This window comes from Mastigoproctus giganteus, chromosome 1 (genome assembly GCF_048544385.1).
Source record: "Mastigoproctus giganteus isolate SK-2022 chromosome 1, ASM4854438v1, whole genome shotgun sequence".
In the NCBI taxonomy this organism is placed as follows: domain Eukaryota; kingdom Metazoa; phylum Arthropoda; class Arachnida; order Uropygi; family Thelyphonidae; genus Mastigoproctus; species Mastigoproctus giganteus.
Window position 1 is genome coordinate 167851578 of NC_143575.1, and position 27187 is coordinate 167878764.

At 38.7% G+C, this 27187-nt stretch overlaps 1 protein-coding gene across 1 annotated transcript in view; it reads left to right on the top strand.

Moving 5' to 3' along the window:
* Positions 1 to 10844: 10844 nt before the first annotated feature.
* The window catches only part of l(1)G0289 (plexin domain containing lethal (1) G0289), a 203430-nt gene continuing 187087 nt past the window's right edge, over positions 10845 to 27187 (top strand). The window contains exon 1 of the mRNA XM_090374888.1: positions 10845 to 11004. Coding sequence (XP_090231014.1) covers positions 10914 to 11004 — 91 coding nt within the window. The 5' untranslated portion in view covers positions 10845 to 10913. The remainder of the gene's footprint in view (positions 11005 to 27187) is intronic.

Consider the following 27187-nt stretch of genomic DNA (forward strand, 5'->3'; position numbering starts at 1 on the left):
GACTGGCCACCATGTCGCACATCACGTCAGACTACAACCTTGGTGCGCAGAACGAAATATCGCAACGGACCACTAATCGCACTTTGTCGGGAATGGGCTACAACAGCCGATGGCCACATCGTGTACCTTTGTTATCAATGAAGAACAAGAGAGCACGCCTCCTGTAGGCACAGCAACACCAGCACTGGACTATCGAGGATTGGAAAACAGTTGCTTGGTCTGACGAGTCGAAGAAGTTCCTTTTGCATTATGTTGATGGAAGGCTCGGAATTTGGCAAAAACAACATGAATCCATGGACCTGTCATGTCCGACAACTACTACTCAAGGTGGGGGGGAAGTGTTATGGTGTGGGGAATGTTTTCTTGGCACATGTTGGGTCCAAAGATACCCATAGATTCACGTCTGAATGCCACATCGTACCTAAACATCGTTGCTGACCAAGTACATCCGTTCATGTTGACAGTTTATCCTCAGTCAGAGGATTACTTCCAGCAGGATAATGCGCCGGTGCACAAAGCCCGAATCACTATGGAATGGTTCCAGGAACACGACAATGACTTTTCTTTGCTGCAGTGGCCCGCTCAGTCCCTGGATCTCAATCCTATTGAACATCATTGTGATGAGCTGGAAAGGGCTGTTTGCTGCAGGCCTACACCTCCGTCAAATCTCAAGAAACTGCGAGATTCGACGTTCGAGATTCCGCACTCATGTCTGCATGGCACTCCATTCCTGCACGACGTTTTCGGCATCTTGTTCAATCCATGTCTAGACGAATTCGGGCTGTTTTGAAGGCTAAAGGAGGCTCAACACGCTACTAGGTAGGTGTACCTAATAAAGTAGCAGCACAGTGTATATTGAATGCAGTAGGTACACTGCAGAACTCTATGCTAACCAATATTTTGCACAGTGTTATCTACACAGACTCGGTGCTATGCAACCTATACAACAGAATTAAAGTCACCATAACAACTTACTCATACACATGGTCATGGAATACCATGACCAAGTTAAATAAGAGCAAACAACAAGTTCTCTTTTGTTGGATCCCTGGTCATGTTGGAATTTCTGGAAATGAAAATGCTGATCTAGCTGCAAAAATTGCTACAGATCCTATAGATCAATCGTTTAGTATACCGATCACAGACTACAAGTCAATTATAAAGAAGCGGTGTCTTGAAAAATGGCAACACGTCTGGCATAGTCAAGTTGGGAACCAGCTACTCCGTATAAAGAGACATCTCCAACCTTGGAAATCCAGTATACGTGAAAACAGACATGAAGAAGTCCTATTAGCCCGACTACGAATATGCCATACACACTAAACACATCGTTATCTCCTTGCAGGCACTGATCCACCACTAAACTGCAACACTCAGCTCACTGTCCAACGTGTACTTATTGATTGCCCCAAATACAATAGTGACCGACAAGCTATGTTTACCTCTTTTCCAGGACGAACATTTCTCAGTATTGCTGACCTCCTGGCAAATACGCCACACGTGGCCAAAAATTTTTTAATTCCTTAAAAGTATAGAACTGTACAACACAGTGTGAACTTCAGCAATATTTATATACATAAACTATGCATTTAACATTACCATAGTTAGGCGCATTATGACCCTGCTGCACTTGCGCCCTAAAACTCATAATCAAACAAACGATGCACCCCAATGCCCTCAGTGTCTAGCCAATCTCGCAGAAAAGCAGAAATAATAGAATGACCACGTTACAAATAGCCCACTAATCAACTTTCAAATCATATGCATAAGAACCATTAACTCTTAAAAATTATTCTGGGAGACCAATCAGACATAATGAACTTTTTATCTTCCTCAATTTAATCTTACTAGTCGCATCTAACAAACCAACCTCAATAACAACATAACAGTATAACGAGTAAGAGCAAAACTTGAACAGGCGCAATATAGCTGAAGCAGCTTTTGCACCATAAAACCACAACCAACAACAATAACAGCAGTGCAAAAACGGAACCGTGACAATATCTGCTTCATTCACTTGTCCGAGTTTTAAACAAGGCCAGGGTGGGGAGGGTTAACATGCTGTCCCGTAAAGTTGCTTGCGCGGGTAGCACACTGGAATCGTCACGGTCCTCCCCATGCCAGACGGAAAAGGCTCGGGTTCGAATTCCGTCGATGATGTGAGGAAATTTTATGGACTTATTTCGCGCCGTGGCAGAGTTAGTCGTTCTCAGGCGTACATTGCAACGTTTTCTCCCCGGAAAAACGGGGATTTTTCGTGGAGCAAAGCAGGCAAATCGACCAGAGAACTCACCCACAATACACATGTGTAGTTGACGTGACTTTCTGGGCGAGCCTGATAAATAATTTTTGATGTGTAAACATCTTTGGCGGCACCTACTAAGTTCCAGACGGTAATAAAACCAATTTGTCATGATTTTGCGACTCGGAAATGACGTCATTCCCCTATCATAAAGAAAAATGCAGTCGGGAGAGGAGATCGCTCAAAGGATCACGGCGAGTAACCTTGAATGTGCTCAGAGCTGTCATAAACCAGCTGGCTACGGAGAAACGTTTATGATTCGGGACTTTGGGCTAACCATTCGATGGCTTTGGGCTAACAATTGCCACCTGTGGCAGAAACATTTTGGTAACCAGAGAAATGGATATCTTGAGGGCAGTGATCTTGGATGTGCTCAGAGCTGGTTTATACTAGCTCAAGATCATTACATTACATGCGCTTCAGCCTTACCAGTTGAAGCGCATGTAATGTAGGCGTTACAGTACCCGTCTGTATTTTTTTTTTTTTTTTTTATGAAAACCCCAAACACGAAAGGTATCAAACCTATAGTACTTAGTACCGTTCATGGGTTGAAGGAGAAGTATGGGGAGAGGGGGATGCCGGAAACTTTGCTCTTGAGACTAAACATGGGTTTCATCACTTCAAGCCTCCAATAAGCAAAGTGGTGGTATTTCACCGGTTGATGAAAGTCATCTACCACCTATAATTATTGAAGCGGTTGCATATTTCCATCAAGAGGCGAATCATAAACATTTTTCTACAACCAGCTAGGCCGGTCAAGAATATTTGAATCGGTTCGCGATTGGGAGATAACAGACTCCAAATTACATACATGAGTAGAATATTTTGCTTGTCACTGATCATTCTCATTAAGTTGCAGAAGTCCTCGTTGGTCATTAAGTTTTCGTGTTTCTTTGCAATTACGCTGAGTCGATTCAGCGTGGCGAGCTTTAGATCCTCATTCATCTCGCTGTTTGGATGATTGTAAAAGTTTCTAAAGAGGTCTTCTTCTCGCAGTCGCGTTACAAGGCTATGCAGGTCATTACCGCATGCTTCATCAGGGTCAACGTCAACGTTGTCTCGACACATGTTCGTACATATTTCAATCGTTTTGCGAATGTCCAATTCCGATTCATACAATTTACGATCTAGTATGAGCTCTTCATTGTTGTCGTCGTAGATCTTGATATATTTCATCTTTGACAAGATCTCTCTTTCCTCATTACAAATGGAATATGCAGCGTTACCATCTCGCGCTTGTACTCGTTGAGATCCTGAGCCAAGTCATAGTTTCGATAGCGTATAATCCGTGGATACTGTCGTTTCTTACATATCTCGTAGCGCTGGATGTATAATTTGTGACAAAGAATAACAGAGTAACATGATAGCATGATTGTAACAATACAAATACTTGTATTATTGCAATCATACTGTTCAACAAATGGCTACAATCAAATGGATAATTAGGCTATAGACCTAACCTCTCCCAAATGTTGATTCGGTAGAGTAAGTAGTGGGCGTGAGCATAAATTACATCGTTCATGATTTCGGTACTAGCTGTTCGAAATTTTGTAGGTGTCGTCAAAGATGTTTACACATAAAACATCATTCGTGCGTACAGGGTAAACACGTGATTTTTTTTTTTTTTTTATCCTGTAAAGTTGCTGGGTAACATACTCTGTATTCGATATAAATAAGGTATTCAGTCACATATGTTTCTGTTTCTACGCTAGAATCTATAACTTATATATAATAACATAAAATAGAATATTGATACTATTTCCATTCCCATAAAATGGAAATGGACAGACATGTGTCATGTCTTTTCTAGGCCGGCTCCGAAAGGTTAGTTCTACCATGGTTCTCTGTAAAATGGCTATATAGGCCATTAGATTTGTTTGCCCAGCTATGGGTGTGCATGTGTGTGTGTGTTGTTTAATTGTTTTTAGACACTTTGTTATCGAGAAGCACAGATTCCCATAAGGGTAATCATTCACAATTTATAGAGACCTTCCTGAAAATGAATGACAAAAAATGCCCAGGTTCAGACCTCACGAAAGAAATCATCAAAAAAAAAAAAAAAGTTGCAGAAATCAACCCACACATCCTGTTGTACCTTTTAACAAATACTTGAATTGAATTTACTGAATAACTGAATACAGGTACCTTTCCTGCTGATTGGGAACTTGTTCATATCAAACTGTTAATCAAGACTCCTACAAAGTCAACTGAACAACACCACTATTAGCATTAGCATTAGTAGAGGCATACGATGCAAAAAAGCAAGCTTGTGCAGCATCAGCCAAAAAAAAAAAAAAAAACACTCCCATTTCATCCCTCCGTTCGTTCCAAATAACTATCCAGCTCAGCCTTAAATTTATTTAGGCTATAAACTTCCACAACAAAGGTTGGAAGTCTGTTCCACCAACCAACTACCCGCTGGCTAAAGACAAACTTCCGCACATCTGTCTTTCCTCAATTTGAATTTATGCCCTCTCAGGTGATTATTCTGAGCAAGAGGAAGAATCCCATCAGCATGGAGCGTGCTCAAACCATTCAAGGCTTTGTACACCTCAACCAGATCACCTCGCAGGTGCCTAGTCTCCAGACACTGTAATTTGCAAAACTTAAGCCTTTCTTCGTAAGAGCAACCCTTTGTTCCATTCACTAATCTTGTTGCCCTTCTCTGTACTCATTCCAACAGCGCTACATCCTTCTCAAAATGAGGCCTCCAGACCTGTAAACAGTACTCAGGGTGTGGCCTGACCATTGCCTTAACAAGAGGATAATCACCTTATCCCTGCTAGAAATATTCCTGTATATCATTGACAAGACACCACGAGCTACACTTGCAGACCATCTGCACTGCTCAGAAAACTTCATATCTGCCTGCACAACCACCCCCAAGTCCCTTTCATTCTCTACCACTGTCAGTGTAGTACCACAGAGTTGATACGTTGCTCTGGGGTTGTTGTTTCCCATGTGTAGTACTTTACATTTGTCTATGTTTAATTTCATTTGCCACTTTTCAGCCCATCTCCAAAACCTTTCCAGATCCTGTTGCAGCAGCATACTCTCAGTAGTGTCCTTAACAACCCTGCCAACCTTCATATCGTCTGCAAACTTGGACATTAAAGCTAATATACCATCATCGATATCATTTATAAATACAGAAAACAACAATGGACCCAACACTGAACCCTGAGGGACTCCACTAATAACATTAGTCCACAAAGAGCAGTGTCCATTGATTACCACTGTCTTCTCCTACTCAACCATACCTTTATCCATAGCAGCAAATTGCCTCCAATGCCACACTGCTCCAAATTGTTCAGCAGTCTTCCATGTGCAACAGTATCAAAAGCCTTTCTAAGATCCAAATATATAATATCAAAGTTATTCCCTGCATCCAGTTCTTTTGTGACTGCATCATAGTATCCAATCAAATTGGTCAGGCAAGACTTTCCCTTAACAAAACCATGCTGTGTCCGAGCTATAACTGAAGTCTTATCTAGATAATCCTGCAGTGCTTCTTTAACCAGTGCCTCCATTAATTTCCCTGTAACAGAAGTTAAACTAACAGGTCTATAATTACTTTTGTCTCCCTTTGACCCTCCTTTGTCGATTGGGATAACATTTGCACATCTCCGGTCCATGTGTACCTTCTCTGAGTCCAAGGAATTGCTCAAAATTATGAGTAAAGGATTGCTTACTTCCTTTGCTGCCTCCTTTAATATAACTGGATAGATCCCATCCACCTCGGGTGCTTTTTTTATGTTTATCTTCAACAATTTCTCCTCCAATTTCCTCTCACTGATTACAAAATCATCTAGCTCACTGCCAGAGTTTAACTCACCTCTGGCATTCCTCTCCCTGAATAACTCCTCATGGGTGAATGTAGATGCAAAATACTCATTTAGTTTTTTAGCCACCTGAGCAGGATCATCAACTGTTGAACCATAAAAATCTAGTGGACCATTTTGATTCATCCTTTTCTTTCTAGAGTTTACATAGGTAAAGAACTCTTAGTTGTTTTTCTTTGCCTCTTTGCCAAAGATTTCTCTTCATCTGCCTTTGCCTGCCTAATCTCCTTTGTGACTTGTTTACAGACCAACTTATATCTATCATAGGCGTCTATGTCACCCATTAATTTATACGTATCCCATGCATTTTTTTCTCTGCCACACATCGATTACTGCAAAGCCTTTGACTCCGTACCTCATTGCTGGCTAATAGAGACTCTAAAGATCTACAAGGTCAATCCGATAGTGACAATCTTCCTAGAAGCAACAATGGCGAAATGGAGTACCACCATCAAGGTCGAGAACATCACAACCAGGCCAATCCCTGCGAGAAGAGGAATCTTTTAGGGAGATGATTCAAGCCCACTATGGTTCTGTCTTGCACTCAACCTGCTATCCACCATGCTCAACGGCAGCAAGTATGGATATAACCTCAAAGAAGGAAGAAAGAACCTGTACACCCTCACCCACCTGATGTACATGGATGACATCAAGTTCTACGTGGCAACCGAGAAGCAACTCCAGCAACTACTCCGGATCACCAAAGAATTCAGCTAGGACATCAGGATGGAATTTGGTGTAGAAAAATGCAAGACCCACACACTGCACCAGGGAAAATTAGTTGGCCGAAACTACCAGCTGTTGACTGGTAAAGAGATTGAAGCTATGACAGAAGGAGAGACCTACAAATACCTAGGGATGATGCTAGGGCCGGATTTAGGTATTGCGGGGCCCCTAAGCACAAAACCTTTTTGGGGGTACCCCAGCCCCCAAAAAAAGTTTAATTTTAAAAAATCTAAAAAATACACTTATTATTATTATTTCTTTATTTTTTTCCCGAGGTCATTAAGCATTAGCTTAGGGGGCCCCTAAGCTAATGCTTAAAATGCTTATACGTAAATCCGGCCCTGGATGATGCAGGCTGAGCAGTTAGAACACAACGAAATTAAGTGCCTGACCGAAAAATATCATCAAAGACTCAGAAGCCTGCTGAAAGCAAAATTGAACGGAGGGAACACAGTTAAAACCATAAATTTATTTATTTATTAAATCTGTTTATTGCTCTGCCGATGAGCCACCCCCTGGACAGCAGGAAGCTAGGAGGGTTATATTTACATACAGAGGTTAAGACAGGGACATGCGTCTGGCGGTTACATGGGGCACATGTATGCTTAACCCGAAAGGTACAGAACTTAGTGTTTATTATTTTACATAATTGAAAGAATTATAGGATATTATTTTCTCAAAAGTGATATAAATTACAAAAGCATGAAAGAAATGTACAAAATATAGAGAAATGAGGCAGCCCTTCACCGGTTGTTTCACGTGGTATCTCTTCAATCTCGACTGTAATAGTTCTCACAGCCAGGCATCTTTGGAGTAGTAGATTCTAAGAGAGAGGACCAGTGATGGTTTCACTTTATTTTCCTTTTCACCTATCTCTAATGGGATGCATTGTAGTGGCATTTTCTTTCGTGGCATCTCATAAGTGTACGTTTGCATAGGTGTCCTTTAGCTTCTAATGTCTGTATGCTGCTCGCAGAATCTATCCACGTTGATGGCTAGATTGTTCATCAAATCTACCGTGTTTCCTGGGAACATGCGTCTCAACCTTTTCAGGTTGTTCAAACTGATTGTGAGTGGGAGCCTTGGGTCCATTTGATTCCTTCTAGCAATGCGGGGAGTTTTTATTAGATCAGTAACGTCAAGGGCGTCGAGTCGGCTTGTGATTAGTTTGCTGCCACAATCTGTTGTTTTCATGGGGTGACTTCCAGATTTATGTAGAACTGAGCCTTAGAAATGGTGTATTGGTTGCCCGTCTGCCAGTTGAGCCATTTCAGGAGCCAGTATTCCAGGCTGAGGAACTTGTTGAAGTGTGTTGTGGGAGCAGAGGACCAAATGGTTGCGGCATAGAGGTATGGGATAGACACATCGGACAACATATTTCTTTACCAGGTTGGCGTCATGAATTCCCGTTAGTTTCTGGCGGATCGCCCACACAGCGGAGTACATTTTGGTTTTTGTGTTCACCAGGTGAGCCTGGAATGTTAGCCCCTCATCCCATACTAATCCGAGATCCTTGTGTGTTTTAACTTTCTGAACGGGTGATCCATTGACGGTAAGATCAATGTCACTGCGTGACTTCTTCCAGGTGAAGGACATTTGAGCTGTCTTTGCTTGATTAATCTGTAGTCCGATGGAAGCCAAATATTGTTGGATGTTATGTAGACCTATGCAGCTCCAGTACTAACATACACATTCGGGATCACAGATTGGACTAAAACCGAGCTAGAAGATATCACGCGAAAGACAAGGACAATGATGACCAAGAGTTGCCAACGCCACCCGAAATCAGCAGTGGAGAGAATAACAATACCTCGGAAAGAGGGAGGAAGGGGCCTGATAGAACAACAGAAAACAGCCATAGTTAACCTGAAGGACTACTTCGAGAACAACACAGCACCACTCTACCAGGCCATAAGGAAGATAGATAAGTGGTATACCCCACTCAACCCAAGAGAGGAAACCCCTCCCACCCAGACGGTACAAGAAACGAAGTTAGAAAGATGGGCAAAGAAGACACTCCATGGCAGACACTACAGTGACCTCCATCAAGATCACATCGATAACATTGCTTCCAATGCATGGCTCGTGGATGCTCTTCCCCGAGACTGAAGGATTCATACTGGCCACCCAAGACCAGGTAATCAATACCAGAAACTATAGAAAATACATAGCAAAGGAGCCTGGAATGTCAGATGACACATGTCAACGATGCCACCTGGCCTCAGAAACGATCCAACATATCACCGCAGGGTGCAAGGTGATCACTCAGACTGAGCACACTCATAGAGACGACCAGGTAGCCAGGATAATACATCAGAAACTAGGAAATACCAGTTGACCAAAGAAAGTGTACCATACTACAAGTACGAACCCCAGGCAGTACTAGAGACCCGAACCCACAAGCTGAACTGGGATCGCGCCATAATAACGGATAAGACCAACCCGCACAACAGACGGGACATGACCCTTGTGGACGAGATGGAAAAGGCTACCTACCTGATTGACATAGCGGTGCCGAACACTAGCAATGTACAGAAACATGAGGTAAAAATTAGGAAGAACACGAACCTGAGACATGAGATCAAGGAGATGTGGCATATGCAAGAAGTATCAGCCGTCCCAATCATCGTGTCAACCACCGGTATGGTACCAAAAACTCTACATAGCAGCTTAGCAACAATAGGTCTTCCAGAGAACACCTACAAGGTACTCCAGAAAGTCGCAATCCTGAATACCTGTAGGATAGTCAGAGTTTCCTCGACCGACAGTAACACCAGACATTACAACCATCCTGTGTACTTGTTAGCAGTACCTGTCACGGAGTGGATTCCCCCCAATCAGGGAGAAAATAATATAAGAGCAGCAATAATAATAATAATAATAACAACACGGGGATGGTCATTTCATGGACAGTAAATATAATATGGATGAGTTTCCCCGACTGTTATGTTTGAGTAACTTGCTTAATTCTCGCCCATTCATGTTCAGGAAGAACTCAAGATTATCCACTTTGGGATCAATCAATTTGTATAAGTATTTTATATAGGAAGAATTTAGATGCGCATAGCCATTGGCGAAACTATAAATTCTGGCACCAGTCAGGTTGCCGAATAGTCCTTACGCGTTCTTTAACAATCAATTCAGCCTTCTGTGCCCTGCGGTAGCAGACCCAACGATATAGTAGTTTCATTATTGCACTGGGTCCAGAACTGTCGCTTTTCCTTAAAGACAGCTAAGGGCTGTTGTAAAATTCTTAAATAATAGATTATCATTTAATGGTGCTATCTTTTTATCAGTCAGTTTCGTTACGTTGCTAATCCAATCTTTTGATTTTCTGCTCCGACACAGAGTAGTAAGACTACCCTGCATTCTTATCTTATCTTACTACTCTGTGTTCTTTTCTTATCTTACTACTCTGTGTTCTCTGATTTCCAGCAGTTATCACGGGCGTAGCACATGGTCAGCATATGCCGCCAGTGATGACATTTATTTGACTACATGGCATGGACATCATTGATCGCAATGTTGCACTTCACTTAATGGTGTTACACTTACTGCACACCATCTAAACACGAAGTGTTTAGTTGGTGTGCAGTAACCTTATGACAAGCAACACTTGTCTCTTGAGGTTTTCAGTGTTACCTTCCTTATAGATCTGTGACATTGTATGAAAAGTGGAACCATCTAAGCACCTTAAGTGGACTAGTAGTACGATAATGGAAGGGAGGGATTTTTCATCTGTTTGCGGATTGTCTGGATTACGAACAAATTTGTACACAGAAGGGAAATTTTTATAAACCTTAGAAATAAATATATATCACACAACGTATTTACTTATTTTAGAAAATATTGCATAATTTCTCTGCACAAACAAATATAACCCTTTGCACGGAAAAAAGTAATTCTACCTCCAAAGGACATCCGGGGAGCTGCTATGACGTGTCTGCAATTAACATTGTGTCGTATCACAGAATGTCCGTGGACTACCTTGTTAAGCAGTGTAGCAGACGTTTGTTGTCGTAGTTAACTTAGTCATATTCACCATGGCTAATATTGAACGGTTGTGTGTTATAGTTTTTTGTCTTTTGACACATTTTAGTAGTTTTATAGAAGGTTTGCCTTGGGAAAATAGCTGTAAGTACTGGAATAAGGAATTACAAGTTTGCTTTTATATGTAAATAAGCAGCAACTTGCCGTCATCGTCTCCTTTGGTTTTTGAGGTCGATCGCAATGCTTGCTTCATTTCACATTTTGTTTGTGTCATATGTTATATACAATGTAATTTCTAATGGTGTTATTTATGATTATTTTATTTTCTTTCTTTTCTTTTTTTGATTGTGTAATAAATTAAGATGCACTACGCTTCCATATTATCGATGTTTCCTTCTCTTGCATCGTGTACTATATTTAGTTTTCATTTATCATGGCTACCTAAAATATTGACAAAACGTATGTTTTTTTTTTTTTTATGCAAGACTTGGTTTGATGATTTAAGCAATTTATGCGGAGTACAATAATGTTTAATACTGCTTGTTTTATTTGTCCATTTTACTTTGCATTGTGTTCAGTTGTGTTTTGCACATCCCTCTCCCTGGAAACAGAATTTTCATCACCCAAAACAGGCAAACCGACCACGTATAACGAAATTTACAGTCCCACCATACTTATGACTCATAGTTTTAGTTTTTAGCTGACAAACACCAAGGATTGGTAAGCTTGGTCAATTTGGAATTAAGTAGACTGTTTTCGTGATTCAGTTATATAAATTTCCTCAAAGTTTCAGCATTGTTTTGGTTTCTACAACAATAAAGGTCCAACTGCACACAAAATATTGTCGTTCAAGTATAGTGCCAATGAACTGTCAGAGATTTACATAAATTTAATGTTCTGTTTATTCTTGAAGTATTAAAAGTCCATCAGGTTGTATCTTAATTCTCTTTGACTTTTTAATTCTCTTAAACTTTTTTCATGTAGTTGGAATTGCCATTTTATTGGGCACTACCTTGAGTTTTTGAACAAGTGCCTTTTTTGTGATACCAAATGTGAAAGGTTGTTGAAACATGCAAGTGTTGAGTAAAGGACACGTTTTTTTTTTTTTTTTTTTGTTTTTTTTTACTATTACTACTACTACAAAGCAATATTGTTGAGTCATTTAGTTGCCAGTAGTTCATTGTTTAATTCCAATTTTACATTATAGCAGTCTGGTGTTAGATTAGTAAAATCATTGTAATTGGCTTCAAACATATTTATAGTTCATTTTTGGTATTTTACTTATCACATTCTTCATACCACTGGTTAGAAATCTGTACAAAGTCGGTTATCAAATTTTCCTATTTTATTCCACTTTGGTTTTATACATTTTAGATGTCAAATGAACTATTTTTTTAAGTTGAAATTTACTTTGTCTCATACCATGGATTTTTGTGAAAAGTTGGCCTAGCTTTGCCCACTGGTTTGCAGTGATTGGACTATCTATTTCCCATTTAAAACCAACCACAAAGGGGGAAGGATCATTTTTTGATTTTAAACCAGCACCAAAAGGGACGAGATCTTTCCTGATTTTAAAGTAGTGCCAAAGGGGGGAAATAATTGCAGTTAATATATTTCACGGAAATATATTAACCAGTTGGGGCGCCTCCGTAGCCAGGTGGGAAGGAGCAGCAGTGCGTTGCACACGTTTCTTGATTAGACCAGGGTTCGAGCCCGTCACCACCAAATACGGAGGATGCGGAAAGTCAGGGAATGACCACCGCATATCCCAGAGCAATATGGCCTTAGTTGCTAATGCTCCTAAAAATCAAATAACAAAACAATATTAACCAGTTCCTCTCCCTTAGCACTGGTTTAATATTGGAAAACCAAGTTATGCAAGGAATAGATCATTCAGGCACTGCAAAGCAGTCAGTGGAGCTAGGACAGCTCTTCACTCTTAGTGGCAAAGATCCATGGGTAAGCACCATAAAGTAAATTTCAACCATTTTTTTTTTATCTCTATTAAATTATACTGGGAAATTTGTATTGTATTTCTTGGTGAATTACTCTAGGCTGTTAGAAAGTAAGGTCCCAAATTCTTCATTATGTGTTCTATAATTGTACTATCTTGTGTTGACACTGTGAAAGTTACAGTTGTGTAATGTATGAGCCCCTTTGCCCAAACAAATATTCTGGGTGCACCACTATACAGCTTGGATCACTGTGAGTGATGAGTAAGGTCACAACACCATCATAAATAAAATTTTATTTGCAGGTTCTATAGAAGACAAATGTCACTTATCAAGAGATGTCAGTGATTTCAGCAACTGCACGCACTGCAACAATATATTTGTCAGCCGATAGGAAAATTGGATAGCAGTAGTCATATATTAAAATTGATATTAAATGATTTTATTGCTTCAGGAGTAATTAAATATTTAAGTTAAAGAAAAAAACAGGAAATATATTAACCAGCGAACTTAAGACATGTTTGCTGTCTCTCTCTCTGTTATGTTTATATCTCTTAAAATAAGTAGCGTAATGCTCTTTATTTTAAGCTAACTCCTTGCATCCCCCTCCCCAGCTGTGCCATTGCTGGGGAGGGCAAGGAGTATTTTTTTTTTTTTATCAATGCATGGATAAACATTTATCTTTACTGCTAATCAAATGTCTCTTAACTACTTTTTCTTCAAATATTATTTTGCAGTGAAAATCAATTCCATTGTTGCTCGGACTGTCAGTTTTTTCACACTTAAACTGACAATTGTTGCTCTTGTGGGTAGCATCGCTGTCCTCCCCCACATGTGGTGGAAAAGACCCAAGTTAGAGTCTCATTGATGATGGGAGGAATTTTTACAGGCATTTTTCACAACGTGCCTGAATTAGTTGGTCTCAGGTGAGGGTAGCATGGTTATTTTCTCCTGGATACTCTAGTTTTTCATCCCACAAACAGAAAATAGACTTCAGAACACACAATTTATATACAAGAGCAATATGGCCTTAGTTGCTTGTGCTCCCAAAACCTCACTATTACTAAAATGTCCAGGGGCTCACATCCGGTGAGTATCGGCTTGGCATACCTAGGGCCCTGAGCTGGATATCATTGTTCTTCTCTTTCTTGGTGAAACCCTTCTGCTTCTGTCTCTCTCTCTCTCTCTCACTCAGTGTAATTCAGAATTTTTTTTTTTTTTTTTTTTTGGCTGGTGCAGCATAAGACTCAGGCTTCCTTGCACCATATGGCTAATAATAATAAAATTTGTTATAGCTGACGTCGAAAATTGCATGTGTGAATAATACCATTTTCTATTTTTTCTGCCTGTGCAAGCCAGATGTTGTATTCTATGTTTTTTCTTTATATTATTAGAGTAGCAAGTTGTTATCATGCTTTCCTCCAAATGAGCCATTTCTGTTATTGTACTATTGGGTCATGCCAATATTTACATACATTTATTTATATATGCATTGATGCAGAATAATGGCGATAGTCTCTTCAGCATCACCCAAGAGTCCATCACTTTCAACGTGTGACATTTAATATGAGACTGATCCAAAGCCAATAAACTGTCTGAAATCCCGAAATTTAAGTGTAGAAATGGGTTTTTTTTTGTTTGTCCTTTGTTTTAGTTTATTGAACTCCAATTTATACCTTTTCTATCCTGTCATTTGGCCTGATGAGAATTCCCTGGAGCTCAAATACAGGTAAATTATAGAAGACAGTAGTTTTATTAGTACCATATCACTTAGCAAGGCAACACAGATTACCAAAACTGAGAAATGCTGTTGCCATAATGGGAAAAAAAAAAAAAAAAAATTAAGAACAGTATCGTAGCAAGTCTGTATACAGGATTTAGCTGGTTACATAAAATGTGTGGAATACTCTATAATACATCGCTTGTGGGGGGGGGAGATTAACCCTCTGTCAACTAAAGTTTTGCTTGGGTAATTTTCATCCATTGTGAAAACCAAATTAATTCAATCGTGGGTGAAGATAAAAACACTACAGTATATGATGCTTGACATTACTTTCATAAATGTTTTTTGACAGACAATGACATTTTTCCATGCTAACACACTACTTTCATTGAGCAGTGAGAAAAGTCAAAAAAAGAAGTGCAAACAAACTTTAATAAATGAGAAATTTATCGAAGTTTGTGTGTAAGTGGCAAAACTCTATAAATTCTGGACACACACAAGCCAGATTGCTGTACCACCTCCCATATAGTATTTAACATTAGGGAAAAGGAGATGAATCATATTTTAAAAATTATATGTACTGATTCACTGAATATGAATGATGTAACTGTTGTTGATCCTGTTTGGGTTGCTGACAAACTGAATAAATATTTTGCATCTATGTTCACAAGTGAAGAAATTTTTAGGGAGAGGGATGGCAGAAGTACATCAGCTTCTAACAGGGAGCTAACAATTTAGTTTTAACTGAGAAAAAAAAGTGGAAGAGAAACTGTTTAAGCTAAAAGTAAAGAAGGCCCCTAGAGCAGTGGGATCTATCCAACTATATTACAAGGAGCAGCAAAAGAGTTAAGCTGATCTTTGGTCATAATTAGCATCCTTAGACTCAGGAGAAGCCCTCTGTAGATTGGAATGTGTAAATGTCTTTCCTGTTCACATGGGAAAAATCAAAACATGAAGTGAGTAATTGCAGGCCTGTTAGCTTGACTTGTTTTCCAGGGAAAATAATAGTCTGTACTTTAAAGAAGTAATGGAGGACTATCTAGAAGGAATACAATTATATGGCAGTCATGGCATGGATTTAAGGTGTGATCTTGTCTCACCAGTCTGATTGGATACTATGATATCAGCAGTTAAAAAAAAAAACAGAACTGGATATAAAAAAAATAATTTTGACATCATATACTTTGATTTTAGAAAAGCTTTTGATATAGTACCACATAAGATTGTACAAATTGGAGCAGTGTGGCATTAAGGGCAAGTTACCTCTGTGGATAAAGAGATGTTTAAGTGGTTATTAGTGGGTACTACTTTCCTTGTGATAATAGTTAAGGCCTCCGGGGGTTCAGTGCTAGGCCTATTGTTGTTTACAATATTTATTAATATCGATAAAGGCATATCAGTATTAATAAATAATCATTAATTGTGTTTTTTTTTAGTTTTTTTTTTTTTTTTTTTTTGCTGCTGCTGATGTATAATTATTCTTTCTTGCATCATATACTAATACTTACTCCCCCCCCCTCACCAAGATAGTTAGATAAGATCAAAGGAATTTTCATTATAGAGATAAATAAACTAAAAAAAAGATGGATTTCTTCCCTGTCTTGTTTTGAATTGTAATGGGCATTTGTCTTCTCCACATGAAATTGAAGGTGCCCTCGGAGAGACGTATTCTCTTGAGTATCAGCAAGGATTGCATATGATCCATTCTTTCAAACAAGACTTGAGCTGAAAAGTGTAAAGTATATTTTAATATACTGTTTTCTGTGCCTTGTAACCAAATTTCTCATTGTTTTTAGTTTGAGGATCGGTTAATATATTAAACTGAAGGAATTTAGATGAATTTGCTTTATGCTGTTTATTAAGTTTATTGTGATTATGTATTAATTTCCAAATGAATACATAATCACAAAATCACATAATCCTTTCCAAAACCCAGGTTAAACCATTCTAATCTTCATAATTACTAATCAGTTTCTCTTTCCAGTTATTCTTTGTTTTCTAATGTTTTTCCCTAGGGAAAATGTTAAAAAAAATTGTATATAATTGGCTCACATAGAATCTTGAATCTCAGGATCTGATGATTGATCACCAATATGATGACTTTCATAAAAAATAGGTTCCGCTTAAATATTAGTCAAAGCAGAATCAAATGTATTTATTGATATTTATTTAAAATTGTGGTCATGGTTTTCATAAATACTGAGAACTTTTTTTTTCTAGGGGAAAACACTACACTATGTTGAAAGAGTATAATACATTGAATTTGATTAATTAATGTAAATAAAACCAGATTTTTGGGTACCTATGTCTCCTGTGCATAATGCATAACTTCAGTACAGGCAGTTCTCGCTTTACGAGTTCCCGGGTTTACTAGTTTTTTTTTTTTTTTTTTCAAAGTATCAAGTATTAAGAAAATTGAAAATATGAACATTAATTGCAAAAAATGAACGTTAAACATTCATAAATACCGCATTTCAAACCACGCGCGTAGCTATACAATACAGTGTACCCAGCTTTACGATATTAATCCGTTCCAGAGACACCATTGTATCGTGAAAATATCGTAATGTGAACCCAATAACACATTGATTTTGGTAATTCGTTCCACGACCTCCGAAGTTGAAATTTTCGCTATATAACTCTAAAAGGTCGTTTTTAAAGTGCAAATTATATTAGTTATCAATTAAAATCAAACGCACTATATTTGCATCGTTATCATATGTTCAGTTATAAGAGCCAATTTTGAACGGCTTTGTGATATTTTTCTAAAGCACATTTCTGGAGGTCACGATCATAAAACAAAAACAACTTGCACTTTCCGGTTTATTGGACTTTTCTGTTACTGCAATTATAAAATCTGCAAGCAATTATAAAAGAGTAGTAAACTCGATCTTATTGCATTTGTGAAAATACCGTTAGCTGGAATTGTGTGGTTTTTTGCGTTATGGTGAAACGTGTTTTCCCCTTTACTTAAATCTTCAATCGGATAAAAAAAACAAATAAATTTTCAGAATTTTTCTTCATTCTTTTTTTTTTTTTTTTTTTTTTTTAAGCTTCGTAAACTTGTTACTCCCGCAAATCGTATTAGTTACAATTTGTGCGTTTCGTTAAAAAAAATGCTTATGCATGCTATTGAAATTTATAAGAAAAAAGAAGATTATCTTGGAAACAAACGCCTCTTGAAGCATTTCTGAAGAAGACGACTCCTTGTGCAACAAACCGAGTGCCGAGCCAATAATAAGTGATCAACGAGTGTGCATTTAGTCGATGATGAAGAATAAACATCCTTTAAAATTTGTAAATCATAAATAATTTCTCTATTATTATAATTTGCTTGATTTTACAGGCCACGTTTTCATTTATTTGGATAAATCAATCATTGCTTAAACAAACTAATTAGCTAACTAATTTAATTGTTGAGAACGTAACCCCTATTTTTAACATTGTCTGTGGGATATAAATTCCCGCTTTACGAGCGCGCCCTAGGAACGAATTAACTTGTAAAGTCGAGAACTACCTGTATTAAAATTTTAACAAAATCAGTGGTCATTGCTTTTCTTGAACTAATTTATATAGTGGAGACCCCCTCCCCCCAGGTTCAGTTTTCAATGTTTATTAATGTTTTCAATGTTTATTAATTAATATTGATGAATTCATATCAGGCTTACTAAGTTTGCAGATGAAATATGTTTGCATTATGCTTTTCTAATTAAACCAAAACAATTTGGTTTAATTGTTTTCCCTATATTGGTTTTGGGGTGTGTGAAAATTTTTGATAGCACAGTCCATTATCCTGTTAACATTGTTTTCTTAGATGTATATGCATCACATGGCACCCATGTGATGTGAATGTATTTGGTCTTTTACAGCACTCTTAAGGAGTGCTGTAAAAGACCAATTTTAGTTTTACAGCACTCTTAAGGAGTGCTGTAAAAGTAAAAGCAGATGAAATTAAGAACTGCTCAATATTGGAACATTTGATTGATTGAACTTAGCATTGTGGAAATTTTTTTTTTTTTTTTTTTTTTAATTAGCAACTATATGCTATAATAATAAATCTATATACTGTTCTGTTTGCTCTTTGCTTGTGTTTAGGTTAGTTTATATACTTTTAATCATAGAAGAAATCCTTTAATGACTTCTTTTAATCGAAGGAAGTCATCCTGCACTTTTTAAATCATGCAATATGTGGAAAACTGGAAAGAAAATTCATAGATACAAAATAGAACATAAAGTAACATATCCTGAAGCACTCAGACAAATTATGTCAACCATGCCCAGTCAATCTTATGCGTCTCGCACCTGAAGCTATATTTCAACTGCAGCTCAAACAGATGTGTCAATACCCAAAACAGATGTGTCAGTGTCTTTCCAATACCACCGAACACCTCTTTGGCAAATTGGGTTAAAGAAACCTTATCAGCCTCCAGAAAAGATACTCCTAAACCTAAAACCAGTGAAGCCACAAACATCCCAATTAGTATCCCAACTGATACTCCAACAGTCTCGTAGGACACTGAAAGAATGAAAACTACACCCAGATTATGAGGAGCCCATCCTAGAATTGCATGCCAATGACACTATGGATACTGGTCGCCCCACATTCCCAAAAAAAAAAAGACTGGAAAAAATGTCCCGCATCCAAAAAACAGCCAGATGAATCATCCCCAAATAAACCTAAATAATGCATAACATCATACAGTGGAATTGCAGAGGACTAAACAGCCATTCTGATGACTTAAAAGATTTAATAGCTCAATTCAAATCTCTAGCTGTATGCCTACAGGAAACATTCTTGTCACCCCAAGTTTCGCCAAAATTCTCCAATTATATGATGCATAGACAAGATAGAAACTCAGTCTCCTGCACGTGGAGGAGTAGCCATTCTGGTTAATTCTAACATGCCATTCAAGCTGATCCAGTTAATAACAAATCTAGAAGCTATGGCTACTCGTATTGCAGTTGGTACATCAGTTACTCTTGTTACCGTTTATATTCCACCATCTCTACCTCTTCCCCATTCAGAACTTGACAATCTCATTACACAACTCCCAACTCTAATTTGTCTTTTTGTTGACTTTAATGTACACCATCCATTGTGGGGGTCCACTACAGAAGAAGCAAATTAATTGAAGAATTTACGAATAATAGCGATCTTAATTTACTAAACACTGGATCTCCTGCTTACATCCACCTACCTACACGATCTACTTCTGCAGTTGACTTGTTAATTTGCTCCATCCATCTTTCCAATCTTAACATGGTCGGTATTATCCGGTCTCTTTAACAGTGACCACTTTCCAATTATTTGCTCAATACAAACAGCGGTAACTCAAAATCCCAACCAACGATCCAATTGGAAGTTTAGTAAGGCGAACTGGGATGGCTATTCTGCCCAAATGCTCTTAGACAAAATTTATGTCCAACAGAAACATATTGATGATGTAACTACTTACATCACCAATCAGATTCTGACTGCGGCAAATGCTTTTGTTCCAAAATCCAAGACATTTCGTGCTCACCGAAATCACTAGTGAAATGCAGAGTGCTCTATTGTCAAACAAGATAAAAACCGTGCATGGAATGATTTTCGGAAGTGTCTTACTACCACTAACTTAATTGCTTATAAAAGGCTTAAATCAAAAGCAAGGCAAATTAGAAGGAAACCAAAACACGATTCGTGGAATGCTTTTGCATCAACCATCACAAAAGACACTGACACGCGAATCATCTAGAGAAAGATATAGGCACTAAATGGCAAATTTGTTTGGCTGCCCTCTCCCATACTTCACTGGAAAGGAAAAGACATAAATGAATGCATCATGGCCACCATCTGGTGGCCGAGCATCCTGGCCAGACTGAGGAAGGCAAAAACACCCATCAAACTTTACAAAATAATGAAGTCATATTTATCCCAGAGAAAAATACAAGTAGTGACTCAGTACAAGAAACTGACCAGGCCTGTTTACAGGGGCTGCCCCCAGGGCTTGGTACTTGGACCGCTCCTCTGGAGTATGGTGTTGGATGTGTTTCTGGCCTTCAACATGGGGCAAGTCCATTTGCAGATGACCTGATACTGACTGTTGCCGCAGACAACCGACTTCAATTGGAAACCCAGGCAAATCGAGCAATTCAAATTGTACAAGACTGGATGAAGATGCATTTTCTTAAGATCTCATAGGGAAAAACCTCCTCAATGCTGCTGAAAGGAACATTTAAATCTCCGTAGACCACCGCAAATTAATTATTTGCTGGGTGGCAATTATCTGGGTGACAACACATCTTATCAAAAGAAAGATTTGCTAGTTTTTGAAAAACATTTCACTTTGATTTGCTTCAAAATCTCAGGGAGACACTCAAACTGAATGAGATATCCACTTTCTAACATAATTGAAGGGAGGTTGTGCATATTTAGCATATGCCTGTGCACTTTTGTGCTGACACAACAATCCAAGTGGGGTTTTTTTTTTTTTCTTTCTTTTTTGTGTATACATGTGTCAGTGAGTGAAAATTTGTGACAAAATGTCTCTAAATTTACATTATGGTTACCATTTCTTCCCATATAAATATGGGGATAAAATGATCCCAATATAAATAATGTAAAGTTTATCATATAGTATTTGCTTATAATTTTTAATTATAATAATAAATCTATGAAATAATATTGAATTATATAGAGTTGATCCATCCTAAATGCAATTGTCTTAATTGTCACAGAATCTTCATAATGAATTGCACCTTTAAATGGAATTTCCAAAAGCTTAATCTGCTGTTGTTCAGTTAACCTTCTATTGAGTGTGATAAAATCATAACATTAGTAGCAGGCATGTTGGTGAACTTTCTTTCCACTATTATTATGCTTGTAACAAAGGCATGAAATAATTTCAAAAGTGTTCTTTTTGAAGCCACCTTTATTTTCAACTTGTCATGAGCCGAACTATGAGAAATCAAATTTTTTATTAAGCAGATACATTTTATTAAATAAACACATGAACTTTAGATATGGTAGTAGTAGTGGCATGTGATGCAAGAAAGCAAGTGTATGAGCTTATGCAGCATCAGCCAAAAAAAAAAAAATCACACCATTCCCTCTAAATGTCTGTCCAGTTGCTCCTTAAGTTTATTCAACCTATCAGCTTCCACGACAGATGGAAGTTTGTTCCAGCAATTAACCACCTGCTGGCTAAAGGCAAATTTCCGCACATCTATTCTACATCTGTCTTTTCTTAATTTGAATTTATGCCCCCTTAGGTACGTAATCTGAACAAGTGGAAAGATCCCATCAGAATTCAGCATGCTCAACCCATTCAAGGCCTTATATACCTCAGTCAGATCACCGTGCAGGTGCCTAGTCTCCAGCCACTGCAATTTGCAGAACTTAAGCCTCTCTTGGTAAGAGGATCCCTTCATTCCCCTCGCCAATCTTGTTGCACTTCTCTGTACGCGCCGAAGCAAATCGACATCCTTCCTAAAATGAGGCCTCCAGACTTGTATGCAGTACTCAAGGCGTGACCTGCCCATTGCCTTATACAGAGGGACAGTCGCCTCCTTTTCCCTACTAGCAAAATTCCTATATATCATTGACAAAACCCCATGACCTGCCCTGGCAGCCTGTCTGCATTGCTTAGAAAACTTCATATCTGACTGCACAATTACTCCCAGGTCTTTTTCATTTTCTACCACCTTGTAGTACCACACAGTTGGTACTTTTCTCTCCGGTTACTTCTACCCATATGCAGTACTTTGCATTTGTCAATATTAAACGTATTTCGAGGCCAAGCGATATTCTTGTGATATATAGAGCGCTCTTCTAAAGTGATTGAAGTTATTTCCTTTTAAGTTCCTACATTTCTATCAACAGCCTTTCTTTAAAACTAGTTCTATACTTGAAAACCACAAGTTAGAACACAGAAAGGAAACGCACCTTTCTTTTTCTTATATTTCTTGTTCTATTAATCAACTAACACTTCAACTGCTTGTCCTCCGAGTGGCACTGCTCCTGCCTCCCCGTGGGGGCCGGTAATCTGGGGGAACAGTTATCCCCCAGGGCTAAAAGGAGCAACGATGGATAAAAATGACTATCCAGCTCTAGAGCCTTCAAACTCAAGGCTAGATAAACCAAATGATGAAGACCTGAACCAACCAAAAAGGCTCCGAAGAGAAGTGCAGTGCAATGAAATGCCAAACTTTCTGGTGATACACTCTCTCCAACCAACCTGGTGGCAAATTATCACCATTCGTCATCCAAAGATTTTTGGAATCGATTGCTGGAACACCAAAAATAGTTAAACGACTGCAATCCGGAGACCTATTAATTGAAACAGCCAACTCCAAACATTCCGAGTGGCTGCTCAAAACAGCGACATTCGGTGGCCTGCCAGTATCTATTACTCCACACAACACCTTAAATTCCTCGAAAGACGTTATAACCGAATGGGACCTACTTACAATATCAGAAGAGGAATTAGTTCAAGAACTGAGTAATCAAAAAGTAATCAACGCCAAACGCATAATGACTAAATCCCAACTAGGTCAATCATTTTAACTTTTAAAAAGTAAAAGTTGGCTATTTAAACCTCAGTAAAAGCTGGCTATTTAAACTGCCGAATTCGGGCTTATATTCCTAATCCCATTCGTTGTTTTAAATGCCAAAAATATGGACATTCCCAACAAGCATGCAGAGGAGAAGCTATTTGTCCTATTTGTGGTTCCAAGGAACATGCACAAGCAGACTGTTCAGTATCAAGTCCCATTTGCCCCAACTGCAAAGAAAGTCACCCAGCATTTTCAAAATCCTGTGAAATGTGGAAAACAGGAAAAATTCAAAAATATAAAATTGAACACAAAGTCACATACCCTGAGGCACGCAGACAGGTTATGTTGACCATGCCAGTCATTCATATGCATCTCACACACTCAGCAGTACAAACAGATGTATCAATACCCCCCAGCACATCTATGGCTAATTGGGTTAAAAATACATTATCTAACTCAGGAAAAGACACACATCAAACTAAAACCAGTGAATCGACCAACACCACTCAGCATTCCAACTGATACTCGGACAGTCTCGAATGACAAAGAAAAATTAAAAACTACTAAAGACAACAAGAAACCTGAACCATCCACCAATAGTATGGAAGTAGATGTACACTCAGATCTTGAAGAATCCATACTAGAACTTCATGCAAATGACACTATGGATACTGGACGCCCCAGCTTCCCAAAAAAAGACCGGAAAAAGTGCTCAAACAAAAAACAGTCTTATGAATCATCCTCAACTAAACCTAAATGAACCACAGTATCTTACAATGGAATTTCAGAGGTTTTTGTTGCAACACTGACGATATTCAATACCTAATTAACCGATATTCTCCAGTTGCCTTCTGTCTACAGGAAACTTACCTGACCTCACAAATTTCTCCTTCAATAAAGAACTATTGCCTTTATCGAAGAGATGGAAATACCGAATGCTGTCCATGGTGGTGTAGCAATCCTAGTAAACTCGAAGATCCCAACTAGACATATCCCACTCCAAACTGAAATAGAAGCTGTTGCTGTTCGTATAACTCTCCATAGTGCAATAACACTTGTCTCAATCTACTTACCACCAAACCATACTTACTCTTTAAAAGATCTTGAAGACCTCTTTATACAGATACCTCCACCTTTCTGTATATTAGGGGACTTTAACGGGCACCACCCATTATGGGGCTCTCTTAAATTGGATAGACAAGGCAGACTAATTGAAAGCTTTTTTAGAGGCACTAAATTTCAGTATACTCAATACTGGTGCACCGACACACATACAGCTCCCAGCAGGACACACTTCAGCAATAGATCTCTCAATTTGTTCAGCAGTACTAGTCCCAACCATAGAGTGGTATGTAATAAACGATCTCGTGGGCAGTGACCACTTCCCAATAGTATGCAACTTCCTGAAAGCAAAGACTCCTTCAATTCAACCCTGCAGAAAGTGGAAATTTGTCCGAGCAGACTGGGCAAAATTTCAATCGTCAGTCGACCTTGATGAGGAAAAAATCCGCCTCCAGCATATTGATGATGTGACAGATTACATCACGTCGTATCATCTAAATGTGGCTAAAGACATAATACTACTATCAAATCCCCTGGGCCGAAAGCATTATAATTACTGATGGAATGACAAATGCACAGCAAAGAGAGCAAAAAATAAAGCCTGGAATTTGTTTCGGTAATGTCCGAGCACAGTCAATCTCATTAATTATAAGAAATTAAGGTCAAAAGCGCGCTTCATACAAAAGCAAGCAAAGAAAGAATCCTGGAGCTGTTTTGCATCCAGTTTTCACAGAAATACTGATCCCAAAATAATATGGAAAAAAATTAGACAGCTGTCTGGTAAGTTTCCTACCATACATTCTCCAATCCTCTCCTGGAATGGAGGCGCCTCCGTAGCCAGGTGGGAAGGAGCAGCAGTGCATAGCACACGCTTCTTGATTAGACCGGGGTTCGAGCCCGTCACCACCAAACACAGAGGATGCGGAAAGGTCAGGGAATGACCACCGCATATCATGGAGCAATATGGCCTTAGTTGCTAATGCTCCTAAAAACCAAAAACAACATCTCCTGGAATGGGAAAGATCTATCTAATCCTGTAGATATAGCTAATGCTTTAGACAATACTTTTGCAGAAATCTCAGCAACATCAGCCTATACTACCTCATTCCAAAGAATTAAAAACACTAAAGAAAAGCATGCTATTAATTTTCAAACTGCTCGTCTCCTCCCATATAACAAACCTCTGCCTGCAATATTCTGAACTTTTACATGTCATGAAAACCACTCGCAGTGGTGCTGCCGGGCTAGATGGGATTTATTATGTCATGCTACAACATCTTGATGACAAAGCTTTGCACCGCCTCCTGGTCTTTTACAATCACATATTTTTAGAAAATGTTTTTCCAGCTTCTTGGCATTCCTGAAGCCTGGTAAAGATCCATCCAACCCCAATAACTATAGACCCATATCTCTCTCAAGCTGCCTTAGCAAAATTCTTGAGAAAATTATCCACAGAAGACTCGTCTGGATCATTGAGTCGGAACAGCTAATGAGCCATAGTCAGTATGGCTTTCGTCAAAACAGGTCATGCTTAGAGCTTATGGTCAAGGCTGAATTTGCCATCCGTAATGCTTTTGTCAAACATGAACATCTAGTAATAGTTTCAATAGACATAGAGAAGGCTTTTGATACCACCTGGCGGTATGGTATACTTGGTGACCTTTACCTTCTCGGACTACGTGGCAACCTTCCTGTATTTGTTCCTATATTTGTTAATTATTTATATTTTACTTTAATGTACCGGTAAGTTGTCGATTTTTTTCGTTTTTTCCGTTTTAATTTCTGGAGGGTATCATACGGAAGTGTTCTACGTACTACATTGAGGTAAACTCCTCTTATTAATTTACTAATCAGAACTTCTTACATACTAGATCATTTCAAGTTCGATACCAACATGCCCTTTCCGCAACTTTCATCCAGTAAGGTTTTCCACATGGATCACCTTCCTGGATGAAAGTACTGAGTGCCACTCTTTTTGCTCTGAGAATAGATTCTATCACTAAGCAGCTTCCAAATACAGTTGAGACTTACCTTTATGCAGATGACCTTTCCATCTCCTGTCATCCTCAAAACATGAGGTCTATTGAAAGACAGCTTCAGATATCACTTAATAAAATTCAACAATGGGCGAGCCTCAATGGCTATCGGCTCTCGCAGCAGAAAACAGTTGCTATCCATTTCTGTAGACAACGCAAACTCCATCCAGATTCTGAACTTCAAATTTCTAACGTCTTTGTCCTGGTCACCAGCAACATCAGATTTCTAGGATTAACCCTTGACAACAAGTTAAATTTCCTAGATCATATTAAAAATGTATGGACTTCATGTCTAAAAAAGTTAAACATGCTCAGAGCTTTATCTGCCCAAACGTGGGGTGCAGACCGTACCTCCCTTCTTCGGTTATACAGGGCATTAATCAGATCCTGTCTCGATTATGGTGCTCCGATCTATGATTCTGCCAGAAAGAGTGCATTACACTGGCTTGATCCTATTCAACACAGTGCTTTGAGAATTGCAATTGGTGCGTTCAGAACGTCGCCAGCACATAGTCTCTACATTGCTCACGAGCCCCCACTAACATTACGCAGGAAAACACTGTTTCTGAAATATGCTGTCAAGATACAAAGTTGTGCCTCTCATCCCGTTCAGTCATACCTTTTTCAACCCACCGTTAGAAATCCTATACAGAAACAAACCAAGCAGAGTAAAACCAGCTGGTCTTCGCCTTCTTGAACTGATGCAAGTTTGGAATATTTCCATCCATTCCGTAAAGCAGGTAGCAACCTATACTCAACCACCATCGGCTCCTCCTCCTCTTCCAACCTGTGACGCATTACCTCTGCCAATGGAGAAAGAATACTTTGCAAGCATCAAATGTCAACCAAATTCATGCAGTTCACACTCAAAGTTATACTGATTTCTCCCCAATTTATACAGATGGCTCTAAATCTAATTCAAATGTTGGAGCAGCTGCAGTGTTTCTGAATACAATTGTATCAGTTTCCCTTCCATCAGAATTTAGTATATTTTCTGCTGAATTATATGTAATCAAACT